Source organism: Thermothelomyces heterothallicus (assembly GCF_042370625.1).
Source record: "Thermothelomyces heterothallicus CBS 202.75 unplaced genomic scaffold P884_scaffold_4, whole genome shotgun sequence".
Classification (NCBI taxonomy): Eukaryota; Fungi; Ascomycota; class Sordariomycetes; order Sordariales; family Chaetomiaceae; genus Thermothelomyces; species Thermothelomyces heterothallicus.
Window position 1 is genome coordinate 822,460 of NW_027192565.1, and position 20,615 is coordinate 843,074.

A 20,615-nucleotide genomic window follows, 5' to 3' on the forward strand; every position below is an offset into this window, starting at 1 on the left:
GGGGGGGGGGAGGAAGCGAGCGACTTACTAAAGAAAGTGTAGTTGAGCGTGACGGTGTGGACGTTGCGCATGTTGACGTCGTTGAGCAGGTCCGGGTCGAGGTAGAAGAAGACGGGCATGTCGACGGTCTCGCCGGCGGCGAGGCGCTGCTCCTCGAAGCAGAAGCACTGGATCTTGCTGAAGTAGGGGGCCGTCTGGGCGGGCGTGACCGAGTAGGTGGCGACGCCGACGATGTCCTTGTCGGACAGGTTGGTGGCCGTGTAGAAGGCGAGCGCGGTCTCGCCGGGCAGGACGCGCACCTCGCGCTGCTGCGGCGTGAACTTCCAGGGCAGCACGTCCGACACGGACGACGAGAAGGTCACGCGGATGCGCCGCGCGTCCTTGACGGGCTCGAGGCGCGAGGCCAGCTCTTCGGGCGACGTCTCCGAGGTGGCGGTACCGTGCGCGCGGACCGGCTGGCCACCCCAACCGGTTGTTTGGCAGATCTAAGGACCGGAGAAGGACGAGGTGCGTCGGGTTAGTTAAGGTCCGGATGGATGGTTACATGATGGTGGGATTGTGTGTATTTGGCGTCGTGGGCCCCCCCGGGGGGGGGGGGGGGGTTATGGGTTATTTGGGGAGGGAAATGGGACGTACCATCTTGTACATGGGCACCGAGCCATAGGAGAGAGCGACCGTCCCCAGGATGATGCTGATCGTGTAATACCTGCAACGCAAAGCATACCAGTCAACACCCGGCCATCGCAGCCCGCAGCAAACTCCCAGACCATTTCGCCCTCCCCCCATGCAGATACCGCCCCGATCCGAAAGGACAAGAAAACAAGGAAGCCCTACGCAGTCGATCGGTTCCGCCTCTTGTACTCCTCGCTCATCTCGTCCATCCCCGGCGCCGTTCCCCCCGGTTTTGCCCCATGCTGTTGTTGATGTTGTTGATGTTGCTGTCGCAGCTGCTGCTGTTGCTGTTGCTGTTGCCGCCTAGGGAAGCTCTCCGAGAAGAGCCGCTTGGAGCCGGACGACGACCACGACCTGCTTGTTGTTCTCGCTCTCGCAGAGTTCGAAGCAGCAGGCGGCTGCTGCTGCCATTGAGCGCCGGCCCGCCGGCAGAAGAGGCAGTACCAGCTGGAGGACGCTTCAGCGACTACCCGCTGCGCAAAGCGCGGTATTGAGCTCATGGCATCGGAGGTTGCGGCTTGCCGGAGGCTCGTTGTTCGGTCTGGTCGGGAATGGATCATCCGACCCGCGAACGGCAGCGGGAGGGGAACGCGAGCTTCTTGGCGAGCGGGTGCTGCCGGCTGCTTAGTGGGGCCCTGCAGTGCTTAGGTTTTCCAGTGTTGGTGCACGGGCAGGCCACTTACAACAAGATTGCCAAAAGAGGAAACAGCCAATCGAGTTCCGTTGCAAAACGGTGCATCTCAATTCGCGAGATCGTGCCTGAGATATTGAACCTAACGTCCGGTATGCAATCCGATACCCTCTGAAGAAAAAAAAAGGAAAAAAGAAAAAAAAAAGAGAAGAAAATGGGAAAAAAAATCAGTGCTCCTTTTCATGCAACCGCCCATTGATGCTTGCCGGACTGTTTACCCTCAACGCCAGCCGCCGCGTTGTTGACCTGTTCACCACATGCACCATCCCATCCAGTATGTCGAGAAAAAACATCTGCACCAGTGAAATCAACAGTCTCACGATGTAGTCCAAGAGCGTCAGCTTCGGCCTTTCACCGCGGCTACACGTCGAGTCCTTGAACTCGAACGGAATGGTGGCGCCGAGGTGCTCCACCGCCACGCGCAGTCCGCTGCTGAAGCCGTCTTCGTGGAACCCATACTTCGTCCATGCTCCGGCGTAACTGATACCGCGCCTGTTCTGAATCGAGTCGAGCCGCTGCTGTGCCCGGACGGCAGCCGGAGTGTACAGCGGGTGTCGGTAGCTGTACCGCCCTTGGACCGTCTTCGGGTCCGGTTCGTGCAACGGGTTGAGCGTGACCAGGACGTCGCCGAAAGCCTCGCGAGGGATGTGCTGTAGGATGTTCATGTTGTACGTTATGCATACTTGGTCCGTGTTGCTTTCGCCCTTTAGCCACGTCGATCTGGATAGATAGTTCCAGCTCGACCAGGCAGCCCGAGACCTGGGCATCAAGGACGTGTCCGAATGTAACACCGCCTCGTTCTGTGACGTACGGAAGTTGCACAGAATGGACTTCTCCTCCTCGGTCGCCGAGTCGAGAATGATAGAGTACGCTTGGTCGCCGTGCGTCGCCAGGATGACGTGGTCAAACACCTCAGATTTTCCGCCCTCCGTGTGCAGCCGTACGCGTCCGTCAGCGTCGTTGGTCACCGATGTCACGGTCGTGTTGAGCCGCAAGTGGTTGGACGGGAAGCCCTTCATGACCTTGTCGATGTATGTCTTGGACCCCGTGCTGATGGTGAGCCACTGTGGCCGCGCGGCGACCGTTGAGAGCAGATGATGGTTCCACCTGCCAGGGCTCTGTCAGCACAACCAAGCGCTTCCAGCTTCTCCGGAAATCCAGGGTGACCACTCACAGAAAACGAACCAGTGTCGCCGCCGGAAAGTCGAGCGCGCACTTGTCCGGGCTTGTGCTCCACACAGCAGCTGTCATGGGGATGAGGTAGTTGTCGCGGAAGGCTTTCGAATACCCTTGGCGTTCGAGATACTCCCCAATGGTCTCATCGGCCGAGTCGTCCGCCCTCAGAAGATCCAGGGCGAAATTGTTGAAGCGGACCACGTCGAACAGCATGCGCCACATGCTCGGTGAGAGCAGGTTACCCCTCTGGCAGAACACGGTACTCAAGCTGGAGCCGGCCCACTCGAACCATCCGTGATCTCGGGACACAGAGAAGCTCATCTCCGTGGGTTCCGTCTCCACACCGATCCTCTTGAGAAAACTGAGAAAGTTTGCTGCTCGGGAAGTTAGCCAATGCACATCACGGCCAGCCGGTTGAAGATCCGAACAAACGGGTAACGTACGGTATGTCTCGGTGTTCAGGACGATGAAACCCGTGTCAACCAGGGTCTTGTACTTGCCCTTGGTGAACTCCACCGTCTGAGTATGCCCGCCAAGGCGGCCACTGGCCTCGTACAGGTAGACATCATGAGGACTACGGTTCAACGCCCACAAGGCCGCGATCCCGGCGCAGCCACCGCCAACAACCGCCACCTTCTTCCTAGGATACGGGTTAGCCCGGTTCAGCATGGTGCTGGCGGGACATGAAATCGGCCGGTAGAGAGAGAAGGGAAAAAAAAAAAAAAAAAAGAACGATGAGAGATGCAACCGTAGAGAAACGAGGACGAGTATCGACTAAGTTTTGCAAACGGGGTCCCGTGGCAGCAGCGGGGTAGTGAGACATATCAAGCCAGGCTCCCCGACTTCAACGGCCCATCACTGGGTCGTTCTGGAAGCACCACGCAGCAGCTGTTGGGCATCGAATTGGGGGGTGGGCTCCAGGGCTTCGGGTGCAGCGTGGCTGGCAACGCCGGACCCAGTCATGTTCAGCTAGCGGGGGGTCCCGGCGGCCAGCAACGAAAATAAGGCAGGAAATGCTGATCCCAATGCGGGCCGGATGCGGGCCGCAAAGCGGATATCCAGGCGCTTGTCACCGAGAATGAGGCGATTCGCAGCCTCAGCTCTTAAGTGTGTTTCCATTCTCGGTTATCTTGGCACCAGACCGCCCTTCAGACAGCTCATCTTCGGAGAAAACAACGTGGCAGAGGTGGCAAGAAAGCGAACAGCACGATAGTTGACACAGAGCAATGAAGCTGGTTGGCATTGACTGTCGATAATTGGGGCTATGAGGCGCATCTCCGTGACCATTCGGAGGCCGGGATGCGTTTGAACTTTTAGTCAGGCAGGAGTTATTTTGTCTGATAAATTGGGGTTTGAGCATCAACCTCGACTTTCGGCAGCCAGGAAGGAGGGCCTCGGGCTTTGCTGGCGGTAACAAGGCAGTGGGGCGCGTGCATAACGCTGCTGGCCCAATCGCTCCTGCCCACATTGACACTGCCGTGTCATTATGGTCCGAATGCGCCTGAAACAGCTCCCACGAGGAAAACTACAGGCGTTCCAGAACAAACTTGCCCAAGGCCAGGCGTAACTTTAATACCATCGTACTAATAAATAATACAAAGGGGCAGCGGAGACAGAAAGACGAGGAGGAATCAAGTGTGGGCCGTGGGTTGTGGTAATGTAGAGCAAGGAATAGGGTCACTCCAACCAAAGGTCACTTTGGCGGAGTGGTTAACGCGCTGCCCTGCTAATTCACAATTAGCTGCTTAGGCAGTTCCTTCGGGAGCGTAGGTTCGAATCCTACAGGTGACGTTTTTGGTGCTCCGAGATTTTTTTTTTCTTGAAGTCCACAAGCGCGACTTAGCTGCTGCCACTGTCTTTTCGTTCCTTCTCAATTTTCTGCTTACCGGGGACCTCTGCGTGCGCTTGACAGTGCTAACGATGCTGCGGCAAAGGAACTCTCCCACTAGGAGCGCTGATTCCAGGTACGGGCAGGGGTCGTCCGAAGTTAAACTCTCGAGGTCCAGCTCAACAGCAGTTCTTAGGTGACCTGACCAAACCCCTTGTACTTAAGCTGACCAAACCCCCTGTTAAGCGAGCTTAAGCGAGCTCGCTTAAGCTAACCTGACTAATATCCTAAAAAATAGAGAATTAATTCTAAATCAATTCTAAATTAATTTTATTATAAGTTATATAATCTTTCCTAATATATAATTTACTAAGTTTTTAAAGCTTTTACTACAGCTCGATGGCTACAAATGACTACAGCTCGGACTGGCTACAAGATACGACACCACAGCGGTATTCGCACTATAGGCGGCACTCCTAGACCAACCGTTAGGGTCTATAGAAGTGGTAATAAGATGCGTTAATTCTTCCAAGTACTAGAGGCACTTAGGGATACTATCTAAATATATATCTATAACCCCTGGCTTATTATCCCTATTAGTAGGTCCGTCGGATCTAACCTACTAATAGCCATATACTATAATAGGTACCAGGGTTCGAAAAGAAAAATATAATGACCTGTTATAACTTAGTAAATATATTAGTCATTTGTCTATAGTAATAATCCTAGTAAGTGTCCTATTTGTCCTCCCTATTAGTAAATCCGTCTATCCCTTAGTCCTTCTTCCTAGTAGTTCCTAAATTTATAATAAATGCCGACACTACCGACGGACGCTCCTAAGGGGGCCGCGTAAGTGTTCTGGCCCTGGCCTAGGCTTCCCTAACTAGGGTGCGGTTGCTATAGACCGTATTAGCGGCCCTCTTACGCGAGGGACTCTCTTATATCGGTGTGTCTAAGCGTAGGCATTTCTAGCTAGTGGCTAGGGGTGGCAGGTATGCTACTAGCCTAGTAATCGAACTTAGAAGAGCATTACGTCCTATAATAGCTAGTAGAGGTAGGCGAGCTATAGGCTCCTAGCTCCTAGAAGCCTTCTATAGTATAGTAATTACTATAATACGCTTGGTAAGCTAGGTGATCGTTTCTTCTAGCTACTATATCTTCTTATTTACTCCCTTTCTCTAGTTAAGGGTAGCCGTATAGTTGTTATTTGCGACCATAGAAGCCTCCTTTAGTTACCTAAGCTCCTCCTTGACTTAGTTAAGGTCCTTTTTGACGCTGCTAATGGCCTTATCCTACCTCTAGACTATAGCCTGACCTATACTAAGAAGGTCGGCCTCGGTAGCTAGGTACTAGCGTTTGGTAAAGTCCTTATCGGTCTCGTTATCCTTAGTAGTACTATAGGCTATAGTGATATATATAGGTACGGAGTATAGGCCCTAGTAACCGGTTAGGCTATAGTAAAGGTAACCGAGTTTAAATAGGTAGCTATTGACTAAGGTATTACTATCTCCCTTTGGTATATAGATATAGGCTACTAGTAGTTCCTTAGGCTCTAGTATATTAGTAGGTATTATACTAGTGGTATAGTAGGCCTTATATATGTTCTCTAGCTTTTTCTTAAGGCTATATATAGCTGTATTAGCCTTATACGAATTATTACTAGCCTTCTAATAGAAATGGTAGATCTAGTAGTAGGTATAGATAAGTATTTCCTTGTTACTATGGCATTCCTAGCAGGTATAGGTAAGGCAGTCCTTGACAGGTCTAATTATTATAGCCATAGATAGATATAGTAGGCTAGACTTAATGACATTAGTACTAGTAAAGGGGTCGAACTCTATACCTATAAGGGTATTTTCTACCTCCTCGAGGCTATTAAAGGTAACGTATATATTATTAAGCCTACCCTAGGACTCGGCCTCCTCTTCTTCGTCCTTAGGGTCCCTTTCGGTCCTATAGGCGAATCTACTAGTAGGTGCCCTATATTATAGGTGCCTAATAGGTATAGTAGGCTAAGGCGCTTACTTAGGCGGTTAGAGTGTCAAGTCTAGCTATAATAAGGCTTAGGCTATTAGGCTAGTAGTAGTATTAGCCATAGTCTTATTAACGACCGATATACTTTCCTTGTTATACTACTTGGTACCCTATAGTATAGCTATAAGTAAGCTAGTATATATATATAGGTATATAGTCATGTCTTAGGTGGCGTCGGTAGGGCTAGACTCTTAGTAGTCCTACTCTAGTTAAGCTATATCCGATTTGTAGGACAGGAAGTCGGTTGGCTTAAGCGTTAGAATTGCCTGGCGTGTAGTTAGAGGCGCTAGAGGCCTCTTCTTATTCACTATATCCTATACCTTGGTAATAGCGACCTTGATTAACGATAGAGGGGTCGGCGTAATATCCTTATCTATAGGAATATTAGGGAAGGCGTTAGCTAGCTATTTATACTAGTATACGTTGATTATATCGATAGGGACCTACCTAGTTTTACTAATACGTTAGATATATATAACTATATAGGTACCCCCTATCTTATATATTATATTACTATTAGTAGTATAAGGCTAGAATCCTCCTTATAGGTTTAAGGTCTTATAGTACTTAGCGAAAAATAGTACTAGTATAATATAGTTATTATCGCTATTAGTAGCTTTATATAGGTCGACTATAATAAAGGTACCTATAATAATACTAAATAGTATTACCTTTATTTCGCCCTTAATCTTGACGAAGGCAAATTTAGCCTCTAAATAGGGAATCTTAGTAGTATCGTCCTTATCTATATTATAGAAGGTCTTATAATTAGCTATAGTCATTTGCTCTCCCTATAACTAGTAGCTATTAACGAAGTAATATACGGCTAATAGGTAAACTACCTTATACTTACTCTTGCTCGTACAGACCGTGTTAATCACGCTTCCAGGGACTTAGGCTATAGCGCCCATCTTATTATTATAATACCATTCGACTATAGCATCCTCCGGAAACTATAGGTACAGAGGGCCAAAAGTGTCGTAGGTAATACTACGAGGGGCATTGGCGACTCGAGGGGGTATACGCCATAGGTTATGCTATAGTATATCAGGATCTTCGCCCTCGAAGGCTATAGCTGCCTCCTTATAGCGTATTCGGACCGGGCTGCCTGTTGCTAGGTCATTATAGAATTCCTCCTCGGTACCTAGGTTAGCTATAAAGCCTGTACCGCTTTCTAGTATTATATCTAGGTTCTTAAGGAGATCTTAGACATTGCTATCTGCCGGAGTGTTATTTTTACTTATAGGGCTAGAGTATATGCCTAATATAGGCGTAGGTATAGCCTATGCCTAGTTAGATGCCTCTATAGCTATCTACCTCTTTTGCCAATTGACGGGCGTAAACAAGGTAATTAGGGTGTCAGCTACTTTAGTTACTATTACCGACTATAATATAGGTATATCTTACTAGCTAACTAGAGGCTCGTTTCCGGTAGCTAGGCTTATTACTATAGCTACTATTGCCGTTATAGAGCCCTAGGCGCCTTTGGCAGCCTATTTATCGCTTTTTCTAGCCTTGCTTCTAGATTTGGCCATTGTAACTAATGGAACTGAGCTATTCTAGGTCGACAAATTTAGTAAAAGTCGCGAAAGTGAGTGGTTTTCTTACGTATACGATAGAATGAGGTAAAAGGTAGTAGGAAAATGCTCTCTAAGGCCTCCTTTTGATGGAAATGGTAGTATATAAGCTATAGAAGATAGCTATATAGTTATATTGATAGAAAAGGCTAGCGTTAAAGAGTTTGAAGGTTAGAAAAGAAGGTAGTTATTAAAGAAATTGTAGAAAAATTAAAGAGGTTTAAAAAACTAGAAAATAATAGGAAATCTAGGGGTTTTTATAGTTTTTAAGTAGGGCTTTTAAAGATAGGATGAAAGAAGGCTTAAGTTATTAGTGTTTAGCCCTACTATACTAAATAGGTAGGCTATTTAGCCCTATTTACTAAATAGTTAGGTTGTTTAGTAGCTAACTAAGCTAACTATATAGTTTAAAGTAGCCTATATATAGTAAATAGTAGAGTTTGGAATAAAAGTAGCAATAAAGACAAAGGTATAAGGAAGAGTAATAGGTTTTCTAGTATTAAAATAGATATAGGGAAGTGTCCTATTAAAGGTCTATACTTCTAAGCGCTATTTAGCCTCCTCCTAGCTAGGTATAATACCCTAGGTCCGGCTAGAAATCTTCTACTTTAGGGGTCGGCCTCGTTTCTTCCTAGGTAGCGGTTAAATCTAACGGCAATTTATATATTCCTAGATCAATTCGCTAGAAGTAGCCTCTAGTTCACTCTAGGGAAGCTACTAATCGTCCTTTACGTCAAATCCGAGCTAGCAAACAAGGTATTCAACCCTTAGGCACTTCTTTCCACGTATACGGTAATCGATAATCTTCTCGATCTACTAGTATTCCTTACCATTAACTAGAATTGGCTATAGTGGTGGTACGGTTCTTTTAAACAGATCGGGACCTTGTTTAACGTGGTAGAGTTAGGCGACAGATATAACTAGATAGACCTTCTAGGATTTAGGAAAATCTAGCTTATAAGCTAGTTTTCCTACCCTTCGCTTAATTTTAAACGGTCCTACTCTTTAGGCTAACCATTTCCTATTAGGTTTACTAGGTAAATAGTATCCCTTATATAGCTATAGCTAAACGGTATCCCTAACTTCGAATTCGGTAGGTATATACCTCTAGTTATACTATAATTTAGCTAGTGTTATAGCCTGATTAATCATTTTACTAGCTTCGGCCTAGTACTACTTACGTAGGATTTCTAGGGCTTTACACCTACTAGTTCTGGTGGTCTTCTTACTTAGGATATCTAGTACTAAGTACGGTTTAAATCTATATACTAGTTTATTTAAAGATCTCCTAATACTAGTAACTAGAGTATTATTAAGGTAATGCTATAGGGCCGGTAGGATTTTAACCTATAAGTAGTTAGAATTAACTATAAAGTTTATTTGCAAAGTAATTTCTATAATCTAATTCGTTTACTTAGATTGCCTATTAGTCTATAGATGGTAGGCTGTAGAAAATAATAGCTTGGTACCTAGCAATACGAATATTTCCTTCTATAAGTCAGACGTAAACTTAGGGTTACGATCACTAATAATTTAGGCTAGTATTCCCTAGTCGGTAAATATCTAGGTCCTTAGAAGAACAGTTACCTATTCTTTAGCTATATACGTCCGGCGGCCGGCTACGAGAAGCTTCTTCTTACTAAACTTGTACGTTATAGTATAGAGTATATCTGCTAGGGTATAGCCTTCGAGTGACCAGAGGGTGCTAGTGGTTAGCACCGGTAGCAAGTTAGTAATAAAGTCTATAGTTACTATATAGAATGGTATTAGCTAGGTACAAATAGGCTAGAGTTCCCCTAGTAGTAGGTTATAGTCGGTCGAGTTTGCCTAATATACCTTATAGTACTATATAAACTTTAAAACCTTCTAGGCCTTCCTATAGAAATAAACAGCTATAAGCTTGTTTATCATCTTGTTTTTACCGAAATAATATATATCATTATAAACCATCTAAAGGACTTGGTTAATATAGTTTTCCGGTAGGTAGAGTCTTCTTATACTATCAAAGTCTATATAGAAAAGCAGCCCGTTCGTAAGTTTAAACGGTCCTATAGGCAGTTTTAGCTGTTTGCGTTTTCTAGCTCCGGCGCGGTCATTTCTAACCAAGTCTTTCTTATTTTCGTAGAGGGCTTAGTAGATAGCTCTATACTTCTAGTCCTTAGGATAGCTAATGATAATCCTAGCCCTAAATTCATCGCTAAGCACTAGTTCTATAATAATTATATCTGCTATAAAGGTATTGGTATCCTAGTAATCGCTCTAGATGTCTCTAAGCTTATCTACTAGGCTATTCTTGACCTTTAGATCATCCTACTCCTAGGTAGGTAACCTTGACAGTATATCAGGTATTATATTTAGCGTTCTAGGGATATAAAAGATATTAAGGTTAAATCTAGATAGATAGTTAGCTACGTTTGCTAGCTTTAGATTAGCCTTAGCTAGATCTATTATAATTAGGGACATATACTTCACTATCCCTTTCGTTAGAGTATAGTTAGTAAGGATATTAACTAGATACCTATTTAATTATACTATCTTCTAGAGTTTCCTAATTACCTAGACAAGTATAGCAATTTCTACCTCTATAGATCTATAGCGCTTTTCTATATTAGTAGTTGCCCTTAATATAAATAGGATAGGCTATACTTTACTCGAGGGGATATCCCTTCTAGGGATTTTCTTACTATCCTAGTTACCCTTAAGCTAGAAAGCGATGACACCATAGCCATTATGGTAGGTATCTAGCTTAAGGAATAGTGGTTTTTCTAGGTAATGGTAATAGAGAAACTCCTAGTTATATAGGTGTTCCTAAAGTAACCTAAAGGATTTAAGTTCTTCCTTGGTTAGGGTAAACTTAATAGTAGAAGTGACCGCTTTCTAGGCTCTTTTAGCTTTCCCAGGCTTAAGCTTTCCTTCTTTCTATACTATAGCCATTAGCACCGTCTTCCGTACCTAAAGTAGCCTTACTTTTGTATCAAACTATAGAATACCTTTCCTAAGCTATCTGGCTATTCCGAGGTAGTACTCTAGATTATTAAGTGTATCTGGGAACTTTAGCTTCTTAAAGGCGGCGATATGGTCGTCGGTTTTGGCAATGCCTTCGCTATTTACGATATACCTAAGGAGCCTTACGGCTAGGTAGCCTACGAATGATATAGGTACGCTAATATATATACGGGCCTTGTTAAGGATTTTATAAACGGTATATAGGTATTTGAGGTATTCTTCCTCGGTTTTGCTAAAGATAATAATATCGTTAATATATATCCTAACAAAATGGCGGTGTTTTAGGAAAAGTCTATCTATATAGCATTATATAAAGGCTAGTATATTCTTAAAACCTATAAGTACTACGTTTGATTTTTCTAGGCTATAGTAGCTTATAATGACTATACGGTTACTATACTCCTTAGCTATAGATAGCTAGTAGAAAAATCCTAAAGTATCTAGGGCTATAAAGAATTTATTACCGACTATAGCGGCTATAATGTCATCCTAGTCGGGCAGAGGATAAATATCTAGAACCGTAATTATATTTAACGGTTATAGGTTAACTACACTTTGGCTTTTCTTAACCTCTACCTTAGGCTTTTTAGAAACTTTCCTCTATACGATAAAGGCTAGGTATATAATTAGGGTTAGTTTATCTATAAAAGTAAATTTACTAGATACTTATAATTAGTTATAATACTTATTAAGGGCTTTATAGTCTTTAAGCCCTATTAGGTACAGTCTAACCGTACGAACTTGCTTTTACTATCTATCGACTAGATTGATCTACATCTTCTGGTTTTCCGGCATTGGTACGATTCCCCTGTCCTAGTATAGGTCGTATTTGTCTAGAAGTTCCTTCACCTTAAGTACAAATTCGGGGTTTATATTAACAATACTAATACTATCCTTGCTTCTAATAGCCGGGATGTCATTAGGTTTCTTGATATTATATAATAGGGTATAAAAATCTGTCCTACTTAGTAGCGGAATTTCCTAGTTACTATCGGCCTTCTCCTAGTAGTATATATACTAGGCTTCTTCTAGCCTCCTCTCTAGCTCCTACTTGGTGATTCCGTCCTAAACCTCGGCCTATATATCTTCTATATCCATTACACCGATCTATATAACGGTGTCCTCTCCCGAGTATTCTAATAGATAGCTAACCTTGTCCCCTTTTCAGATAATTATAGGGGCATTAGTATTATTTCGGACGATTACTACCCTTAGGATACGCTAGGTAACTATAGCGTCCTAGATTCCTTCTTAGCTAGTGGTAAAGTAGAAGTACTTATTCTCTAGGAGGTTATTAGGTAGTAAAATAAAGTATATTTCGAGTAGCTAGGTAGAGTATATAGGTACAACAGTATACTAGGTAGTAGTGACTTTCTAAGATATAGGCTTAGGGTTCTTTTTTATAATATCTCTATAGACCTTTATATTAGCTAATGTCACAGGCCTAGGCTCCACCCGGGCTAATCGATAATAGGCTATACCCGGTTTCGGACCAGACCTATATACGTTCGTAGGGCATTCGTAGGGCACGCGCTTAGGACCCGGTTAGGCTCTAACCTGACACCCAACCGGGCCTTAACCAGAGTATATACGTACCCCCTATATTAGGAAACGGAACCCCTTTCGGCACCTATACTTACTTTCTCCTCTTTCTTCCCTTAAGGTAATTAAATAAAATATTATACGCTTATCTATAGTTGCTATAAGGCTAGTATATTATATTTTAACTACCTTCCTTTGATAGTAACCCTCCTAAACGAACGACCGACGACTTAGTTATAGTAGAATCTAGAGTATATACGCCTTTAAGCTTGGCGGAGTTATAGGAACTTGTACGCTCCCTCTAAGCGGCGGTAGTATAGTAGAACGCTATGATCGACTCCCTCTAGGCGTCTTAGACTTAACCTATACCAACCCCTAACTTGGTCAGGATGTCCCTAGAGAGATAGCGGCCTCAAAGGAAACGACTCCTAACTAGAGAACCTTTCGATGGTAAGAAGGAACTTTTTATAGCCTGGAAGAGTATAATAGAATATATCCTTATAGTAGATAGAGACTTTATTGGTTCTAACTATAACTAGTAGGTTTTTATCTAGGGAAACCTAATATAATAGGTTTAGACTTAGGTTATAGCCTATTATAAATCTATAGGCCTAAAGACTAGGTATAACCTGGCCTAGTTCCTCTAATACCTTAAGAGCGTCTTTTCTAACCCCTATAAGAAGATAGTTACCCTATTAGAGCTCGAGTTCTTACGATAGAGAGATAATAAGCTGTTCTTTGCCTTTATTGTTTAGTTTGAGGCGAAACTCTCGAAGGTAGGCGGTCTTCTTTAGAATGATAAGATATGCCTAATTAAACTATAGTAATATCTCTCCTTAAGGCTTAAGTATATAGCTATTAGATAAGGAATTCCCTAAGATAATTATATAATAGTAGTAGAGAGATATTATAAAATTATAATAGACCTTAAGGCCCTCTACCTAGGTAAGAGATACTAGTAGATACGAAGACAATAGGTAATATTTAAGCTATAGAGAGAGAAGGATATAGATAGGGATATACCAATAATAGGTATTAACTTAATATAGATTAACCTATAGAAGAAGGGTCCTAGTAAGGACTAACTAAGGGGATATAGAGGAGATGCCCTAAGGGTAAAATAGGTTAGCTAGGAGGTATAAGCGGTACGATAGGTAGCTAGAGTATATATTTGGTATAGATAGAAGGGTTACTTTATTACTAAGTATAAATATACCCCTACTAGAAGACTAGTATAGTAGAACTAGCTAAGGGCCGATATTTATACCCTAGAGGCTAAGGAAGAAAGAGAGGAAAGCGACTAGTCCGATAAGGAAGATAGGGAGCAGGGAAAAGAATAGCTCCCGAGTAAAGTCTTATAAGGGGGCTAGAAGACTATAACTACCGGGAAAGCGAGTTCGTAAAGATTAGTAGGAGAATAGATAGACCCCCTTTTCTTATTCTAGTCTTCCTTAACTCTACTAGCTTTATAAATGCCTAAGTAGATAGTAGATATTCTAGCTATAGTATTATTAGTAAAAGGATATACTAGAAGCTTAGACTCGAGTAAATTAGTTTATTAACCCTTTATACCCTTAATATTATAATAGGGGTATATCCTAACTAGAAGATTACTCGGATAATCTATATTATAATAGATATCGATAGATAGGAGAGTTAGGCTATATTCTATATAGTTCCTAGACTAGTATAGGATATTATATTAGGCCTTCTATAGATAGAATATTAGGAGGTTAAACTAGATATAAGTGCTAGTATCCTTAAGATTAGGGCGTAGCTAGGACTATTTGTCTAGGAAGTCTCCTTATAGACTAAAAAGATAGGAATCTCCTAAATTATAGGTATAGTTTTCGTAGGCCTAGTCCGGAGAGCACGGAAAAGGAAGACCTCCGATACCTTCCTAGTTATAAGTATCCGGGAAATGATAACTATCCTAGAATCGAGGCGTAAACTTGACGGGGGTATAAGAGAAAAGGGGAGTAGCCGCTTAGAACTAGAGGTAACTCTATTAGAAGAGCTTCGTAACTTTGCTAACCTCTTCGACAAGAAGAAGGCTAGCGGTTTACCTCCTTACTATAGCGCTACCGACTACTATATTAAGTTAAAAGAGGGTCCTAATAGGAAGATTCCCGAACTCCCTTAGGGACCCCTCTATAATATGCTATAAGATTACCTATTAGAGGTCCGGAAATAGGTCGTTAATCTATTAGATAAGGGATAGATTTAGGCAAGTTCCTCTTTAGCTACTACCCCTATCCTTTTAGTAAAGAAGGCAGATAGGGGATAAAGATTCTATATAGACTACTAGGCCTTAAATAAGATTATAAAGTAAGATTAATACCTACTTCTACTAATTAAGGAGACTCTTTACTCCTTAGCTAGGGCTTAGTAATTTATAAAGCTTGATATTAGGGCGGCCTTCTACTATATCCGGATTATAGAGGGAGATAAGTATTTAATAGTATTTCGAACCTAGTTTAGACTCTTTAAGTAGCTAGTCTGCCCCTTTAGATTAGTAGATATACCTATAACTTTCTAGTAATATATTAATAATGCCCTTAGCCCGATACTTAGAGACTTTATAACGATATACCTTAATAATATCTTAGTATATATAGTAAGAAGTAGAAAGGACTATATAAAACGAGTTAGGGAAGTTCTTTAAAGACTATAAGCGGTAGGGTTAGCTCTTAACCTTAAGAAGTATATATTTACTATAAAAGAAGTCAAATACCTTAGCTATATTATTAAGGCCGGTACCTAAGTCTATCCTAACCCTAAGAAGCTTACTACTATCTGTGACTAAGAGGCGCTATAGAAAGTTCAAGGAGTATAGAGTTTCTTAGGGTTCGCTAACTTCTACTATAACTTTATTCCTAACTTCTCTAAGATAACCGTACCCCTAATATGGTTAACCTATAAGAATACCCTGTTTCGGTAGGGAAAGGAGGAATAAGAGGCCTTTAAAGCCCTTAAGATGGCCTTTATCTTGGAGCTAATCCTAGTATAATAGGACCCTGAGAGGGAGATAGTTCTTAAGGTAGACTATTCCGGGATAGCCCTTAGTAGATACCTTTCTTAACGGGGAGAAGATAGGGTTCTATATCCTATAGCCCATTATTCTACGAAGTTAACCCTAGCTAAAAGGAATTATATAATCTACGATAAAGAATTACTTATAATTATCTCCTATTTAAAGGCTTAGTTAGTAGAGCTTCGTAATATTATAGCCCCTTTCTAAATCCTAACTAACTATAAGAACCTTAAATATTTTACCCGGCCCTATCCGATTAGCGAATGATAAGCTTGATAGGCTAAGATACTTTCTTACTTTAACTTCGAGCTCCGATACTATCCTAGATTATAGGTATCTTACCCTAACGCCCTATCCTATTACGAACAAGACTTCCCTAAAGATATATAGTATACTATATAACTTCTTCCTACTATCTAATTAGATATCTTTATTACCTTAGAGTCACTAGAAATATCTCGCCTACCTAAGGGGAGTAATATTTTTATAGATAGCTCGTTTATGTCCCTCTAAGACGAGGGAGTTCTTAAGGATAAATATTATATATACCGACTCTAGGCGGTCTGAGATAAGGCCTAGAAGTTCCCTAAAGAGGTAAATATAGTATAAACCTAGATTATAGACTATTCTCTAAGTATATAAGGTGCTCTTTAGTTTCGGGGGAGACTTTAGCTCCCTACGTAGGAACCCCTTATTACTACTATCCTCTAACGAGTTTATAACTCCTCTATATTAGGTTACCTAGGGAGGAATAGGTTATTTAAGATACTCTAACGGGACTATTATTAGGATCTTATATCCTCTAATATAAAGTAGTTTATAAGGAACTATTATATATATTAAAGGGCTAAGGTATTATAGTAACTATAATAAGGACTCCTTTAACCCCTACCTATTGCTAACCGCTTCTAGAAATAGATTTCTATTGACTTTATAGTCGACCTCCTAGCGTAAGAGAAGAACTTACCCTATTACCTTATAGTAATCACCGATCGGCTGTCAAAATATATCTAACTTAAGGCTATATCTTCGATAGGGGCTAAAGCGTATATACTCTAGTTCTAGGATGTATAGTAGCGGTTTTATAGGTTTCTGATATAGATTATTACTAACTATAGCTCGGACTAGCTTAGCTAATTCTAGACTTCTCTCTATAAGATCGTTAGGATCGAATAGTTGCTATTAATAGCCTATTACCCCTAAATAGACAGAGGTATAGAATGTATAAACTAGGAGGTATAGACTATTCTATAGACTATCGTTTCCTTTACCTAATATAACTAGCTTAAATATCTTCTAGTATACTAGCTTATAATTAATAACTATAACTTAATAGTAACTAGAATAAGTATAAGTTACCTCCTCTATAGCTATAATATAAGTCCTATCTAGTTCGCTAACCTCTTAGACGCTCCTACTTCGTCCCTATAGGGGAGAGCTATTAACTTCTTACGCTACCTAAAAGAAGATATAGAATAGACCTAGGCTACTATTATATATATATAGTAACGCTAATAAGAAAACGCTAATCGATCTTAATGTCTAGTTAAAAGGTTTAAGGTAAGGGATAAAGTATAGTTATCTCTATATAATATAAAAACTAATTACCTAAGTTAAAAACTTAATTAGGTTAATACTAAATATAGAGTAGTAGTAGTACTAATATTACTAACTATTACTTTAGATATCCCTAGAGGCCTATACCCTACCTTCTATATTAATCTAGTTAAATGTACTATATCTGACCTACTCCCCTTATAATATATATTAGATACTTACCCTAGCCTAGTATTAGAACTTTTATAGGATAGATTACTATAAGAAGAATATAAAGTAGAAGCGATTCTTATAACTAGAAATATAAGAGGGAGGGGAAACTACTACGATATATTAATAAAGTAAAAGGGATATAATACCCTAACTTAGGAACCACTAGAAAACTTAGAGAACACCAAAGCGCTTGACGCTTTTAAACAGGAATAAGGGGATATATACCTAAATAATAGGCTAGTTATAAAGAGAAAACGTAGAAGAATATATAAGCGAATAATCTAAAATTTCTATATATATAAGCAAACCCGGGGCAGACAGGTAACAGCCGTGTTACAGACGCGCCGACCAAGCTAACTACAAAACAAATATATATAATAATAACTTACTATATACTTACTCTTTATCCTCCCCTAAATACTTAACCTCCTCCTCCTCCTCTATTATATCTTTAGGAGCCACGAGGGCGGGCTCCTTACGATTACAGACCGGGCGCGGTACGTGCTCGGTCGGGGAGCTAGAACGTCAGGCGCGGGCGCGGTTAAAGTCGATAGGGACAGGTATAGGGCGTACGGTGGTAGTATAGCAGGCCTAGGATGTAGGCAAGGGTATACCTAAGATATAGGTAACAAGGGCAGCGTTAATATCGACCAAAGTCGATATATTCTCGTTTATATGCTATATCTGGTATAGTATATTGTCATTTTACGCTATAACGTAACGTATAAGCTACCTGGCAGCTTATAGGGCGGGGGCGGGGTCGGAGGTAGTAGGGAGGGCATTGCCGCGGCGGGAGGGAGTGCGGGGGTAGGCGACTAGGGCCCGGTCGTTACTACGGCAGCGGGGGGAGGTGGCCTAGGCAGGGGAGAAGGCAAGCCAGGCAGGGAAACGGTTGGCCTATATAGCCTCTATGATTATAGTAAAGGAACGTACTAAGGTAGCGAACGTAGACGTAAGGACTACCTTATATATACTGTGGGTCATAGTCTTTGGCTAGGGGGGGGTCTTTAGGGCTATACCCTCGTTATAATAGCGTATAATTTTACGGATACCTATACGTAAATACGGATTATTTGCCTATAATTGCGGGTCCTAAACGTAAGGATCGTAGGTAGAATAGTATATTATATAGGATACGCTATGACTAGGGACATATATAATATTATTACTGCTTAGAATATAGTAAATATAATTAAGATAGTACTATATCTTCTTAGGTAGGAGCTTAAACTCCTTATTAGAGGAGTCGCCCTTGACGGTAAACCTGTTAAGGGAAATGTTCTAATTCTTATACTAAAATTTAAGAGGTTAGTAGGGGCTAGGATATATATAGGGCAACTATGGTTAGGAAAATAGAGGGAAAACTTATACTATAATCTTTATTCTTATTACTACTAGGACGACGGCTACTACTATTACTACCAAGCAAGCTAACTATAGTAGACATTCTAAATGAAAAAAAAAAAATTTTTAGGGACGTAGTATAGGTATAGGTAGTAAGATAGTATATAGGTAGGCAGAGGCAGGGGGAATTGGTAGGTTATAAAAAGAGAAGAAGTTAGAGTTAGAGGGAGGGAGAGGAGGAATTTATACGTATTTGGAAAGTAGGGCTAGGGGAGTACATATAAGGCCTAAATAAAAGACTAGGCCCTACTTCGAACTTAAACAAAGGCTAGGACCTATATAATACCAAAATAAAGACCGGGACCTATATAAGACCTAAACAAAGCCGAACTATACGTATAGACTACTAGCACGTATAGAACCTGTCGCTATAGATACTAGGTAGACCTACCCGAGCATCTAACTAGAAAAAGAGGGGGGGTATATTACAGGCCCGGGCTCTACCCGGGCTAATCGATAACAGGCTATACCTAGTTTCGGACCGGACCTATATACGTTCGTAGGGCGTTTGTAGGGCACGCGCTTAGGACCCGGTTAGGCTCTAACCTGACACCTAACCGGGCCCTAACCGGAGTATATATATACCCCCTATGTTAGGAAACGGAACCCCTTTTGGTACCTGTACTTACTTTCTCCTCTTTCTTCCCTTAAGGTAGTTAAATAAAACATTGTATGCTTATCTGTAGTTGATATAAGGCTAGTACATTATAGCTAATGATCTAAAGGTATAGATGCCCTTGACAAAGTTAATCTTGATATTGTAAGCGGTTATAAAGTCGGTGCCTAGTAGTATCTTTAGAGCAAGTTTATTAATGACATCGGCTGTAATATAGATATATCCGTTAATTGGCGTGTTCTGGGCCTCTCCTAGGATATAGAAGTTAAACTCGACCTACTTGCTGATTATAGTCCTTGAATTGACTCCTTTAAGAGTATAGGACTTGCCCTTGATCTATTAGGGGTTCTTTGCCTATTAGGAAATCTATATCTAGTTGACTAGGTTAGTTAAACTACCTATATCGAAGTAAATATCTGTGGTCTAGTCTCCTAGGTTAGCTCGAACCGGAATATAGAGGTAGGACGTCTTTCTTATCTAGTAGAAGGGTATTTCTATACTTAGATTTACTTCTATAACTTGGCCAGGTTCGAAAGAGAGAAGAGTAGTTTCCTATAGTGCTTCTACAGACGGTTCTAGCGGCGTGATAGTGCCTGACGACGTGGTCGCGCTTTCTACAAATTCTCGTTCTGCCTAGGGAAGCTCTTCTGTTAGTAGTTCGGGTAGGAGTAGCTTCCTTTTATAGTTTTGCCGCCAATGACGGTATAGCTTTTCTTAACTTATAAAAGTCTAACCGTAAAGATTATACCTATTGTCGTCCTTCTAGTAGTAGTTTTCTATAATAGTAGCAAGGAAATATACCTCTCCTTTGCTAGTATCCCCTTCGGTTTCTAACTTATAATCGCTAATTAGAAGATAACTAGCGGCTTTAAGCTCCTTATATTCGGCTTCGGCTTTCTCGTCCTTGTTAAATACTACTATAGTGTTATAATAGTAGTAGGTACTATCCTTATTAACACACTTCTAGCTATAGTAGTAGAACCGTCTAAAGCAGGGATTCCGGTCGCTATATCTACCCTTTTCCTAGGCTCTAGTACCCTATAGGCGGCCATTTCTGACTTAGTCATTACGCTCCTTTAGTCGAGACTCCTAGTTACGGCTTTAGAATCGCTCCTCTTATAGGAGATACCTACGTTTCTATTCCTCCCTTCTCTTATAATAGTTGGTCTAGTACTATTAACCTTAACTACTCTTTTAAGGGTCTATATATAATTAATTAGCTTGTTCCTTGTTAGTATTATCGTTATTACTACTACTAGTCCTAT

The 20,615-nt window shown here is 41.7% G+C and overlaps 2 protein-coding genes and 1 non-coding gene across 3 annotated transcripts in view; 1 reads left to right on the top strand and 2 right to left on the bottom strand.

The window, feature by feature from the left end:
• The window catches only part of P884DRAFT_193603 (cytochrome c oxidase assembly protein CtaG/Cox11-domain-containing protein), a gene marked incomplete at both ends in the record, with an annotated part of 1,057 nt that extends 185 nt beyond the window's left edge, over positions 1-872 (bottom strand). Inside the window, 3 exons of the mRNA XM_069437771.1 lie at positions 29-485; positions 655-706; positions 835-872. Of these exons, the coding sequence (XP_069300106.1) occupies positions 29-485; positions 655-706; positions 835-872 (547 nt within the window). The remainder of the gene's footprint in view (positions 1-28; positions 486-654; positions 707-834) is intronic.
• Positions 873-1,530: 658 nt separating this feature from the next.
• P884DRAFT_275513 (uncharacterized protein) lies at positions 1,531-3,208 on the bottom strand (the record flags this gene model as incomplete). Its single annotated transcript, XM_069442852.1, has 3 exons — positions 1,531-2,470; positions 2,538-2,913; positions 2,983-3,208. The coding sequence occupies 3 exons, from the start codon at positions 3,206-3,208 to the stop codon at positions 1,531-1,533; spliced, it is 1,542 nt and encodes a 513-aa protein (XP_069300107.1).
• A 1,023-nt stretch (positions 3,209-4,231) lies between these two features.
• On the top strand, positions 4,232-4,330 carry P884DRAFT_t34. Its single transcript has one exon. It is a non-coding gene; the product is annotated as a tRNA-Ser (tRNA).
• Positions 4,331-20,615: the final 16,285 nt, after the last annotated feature.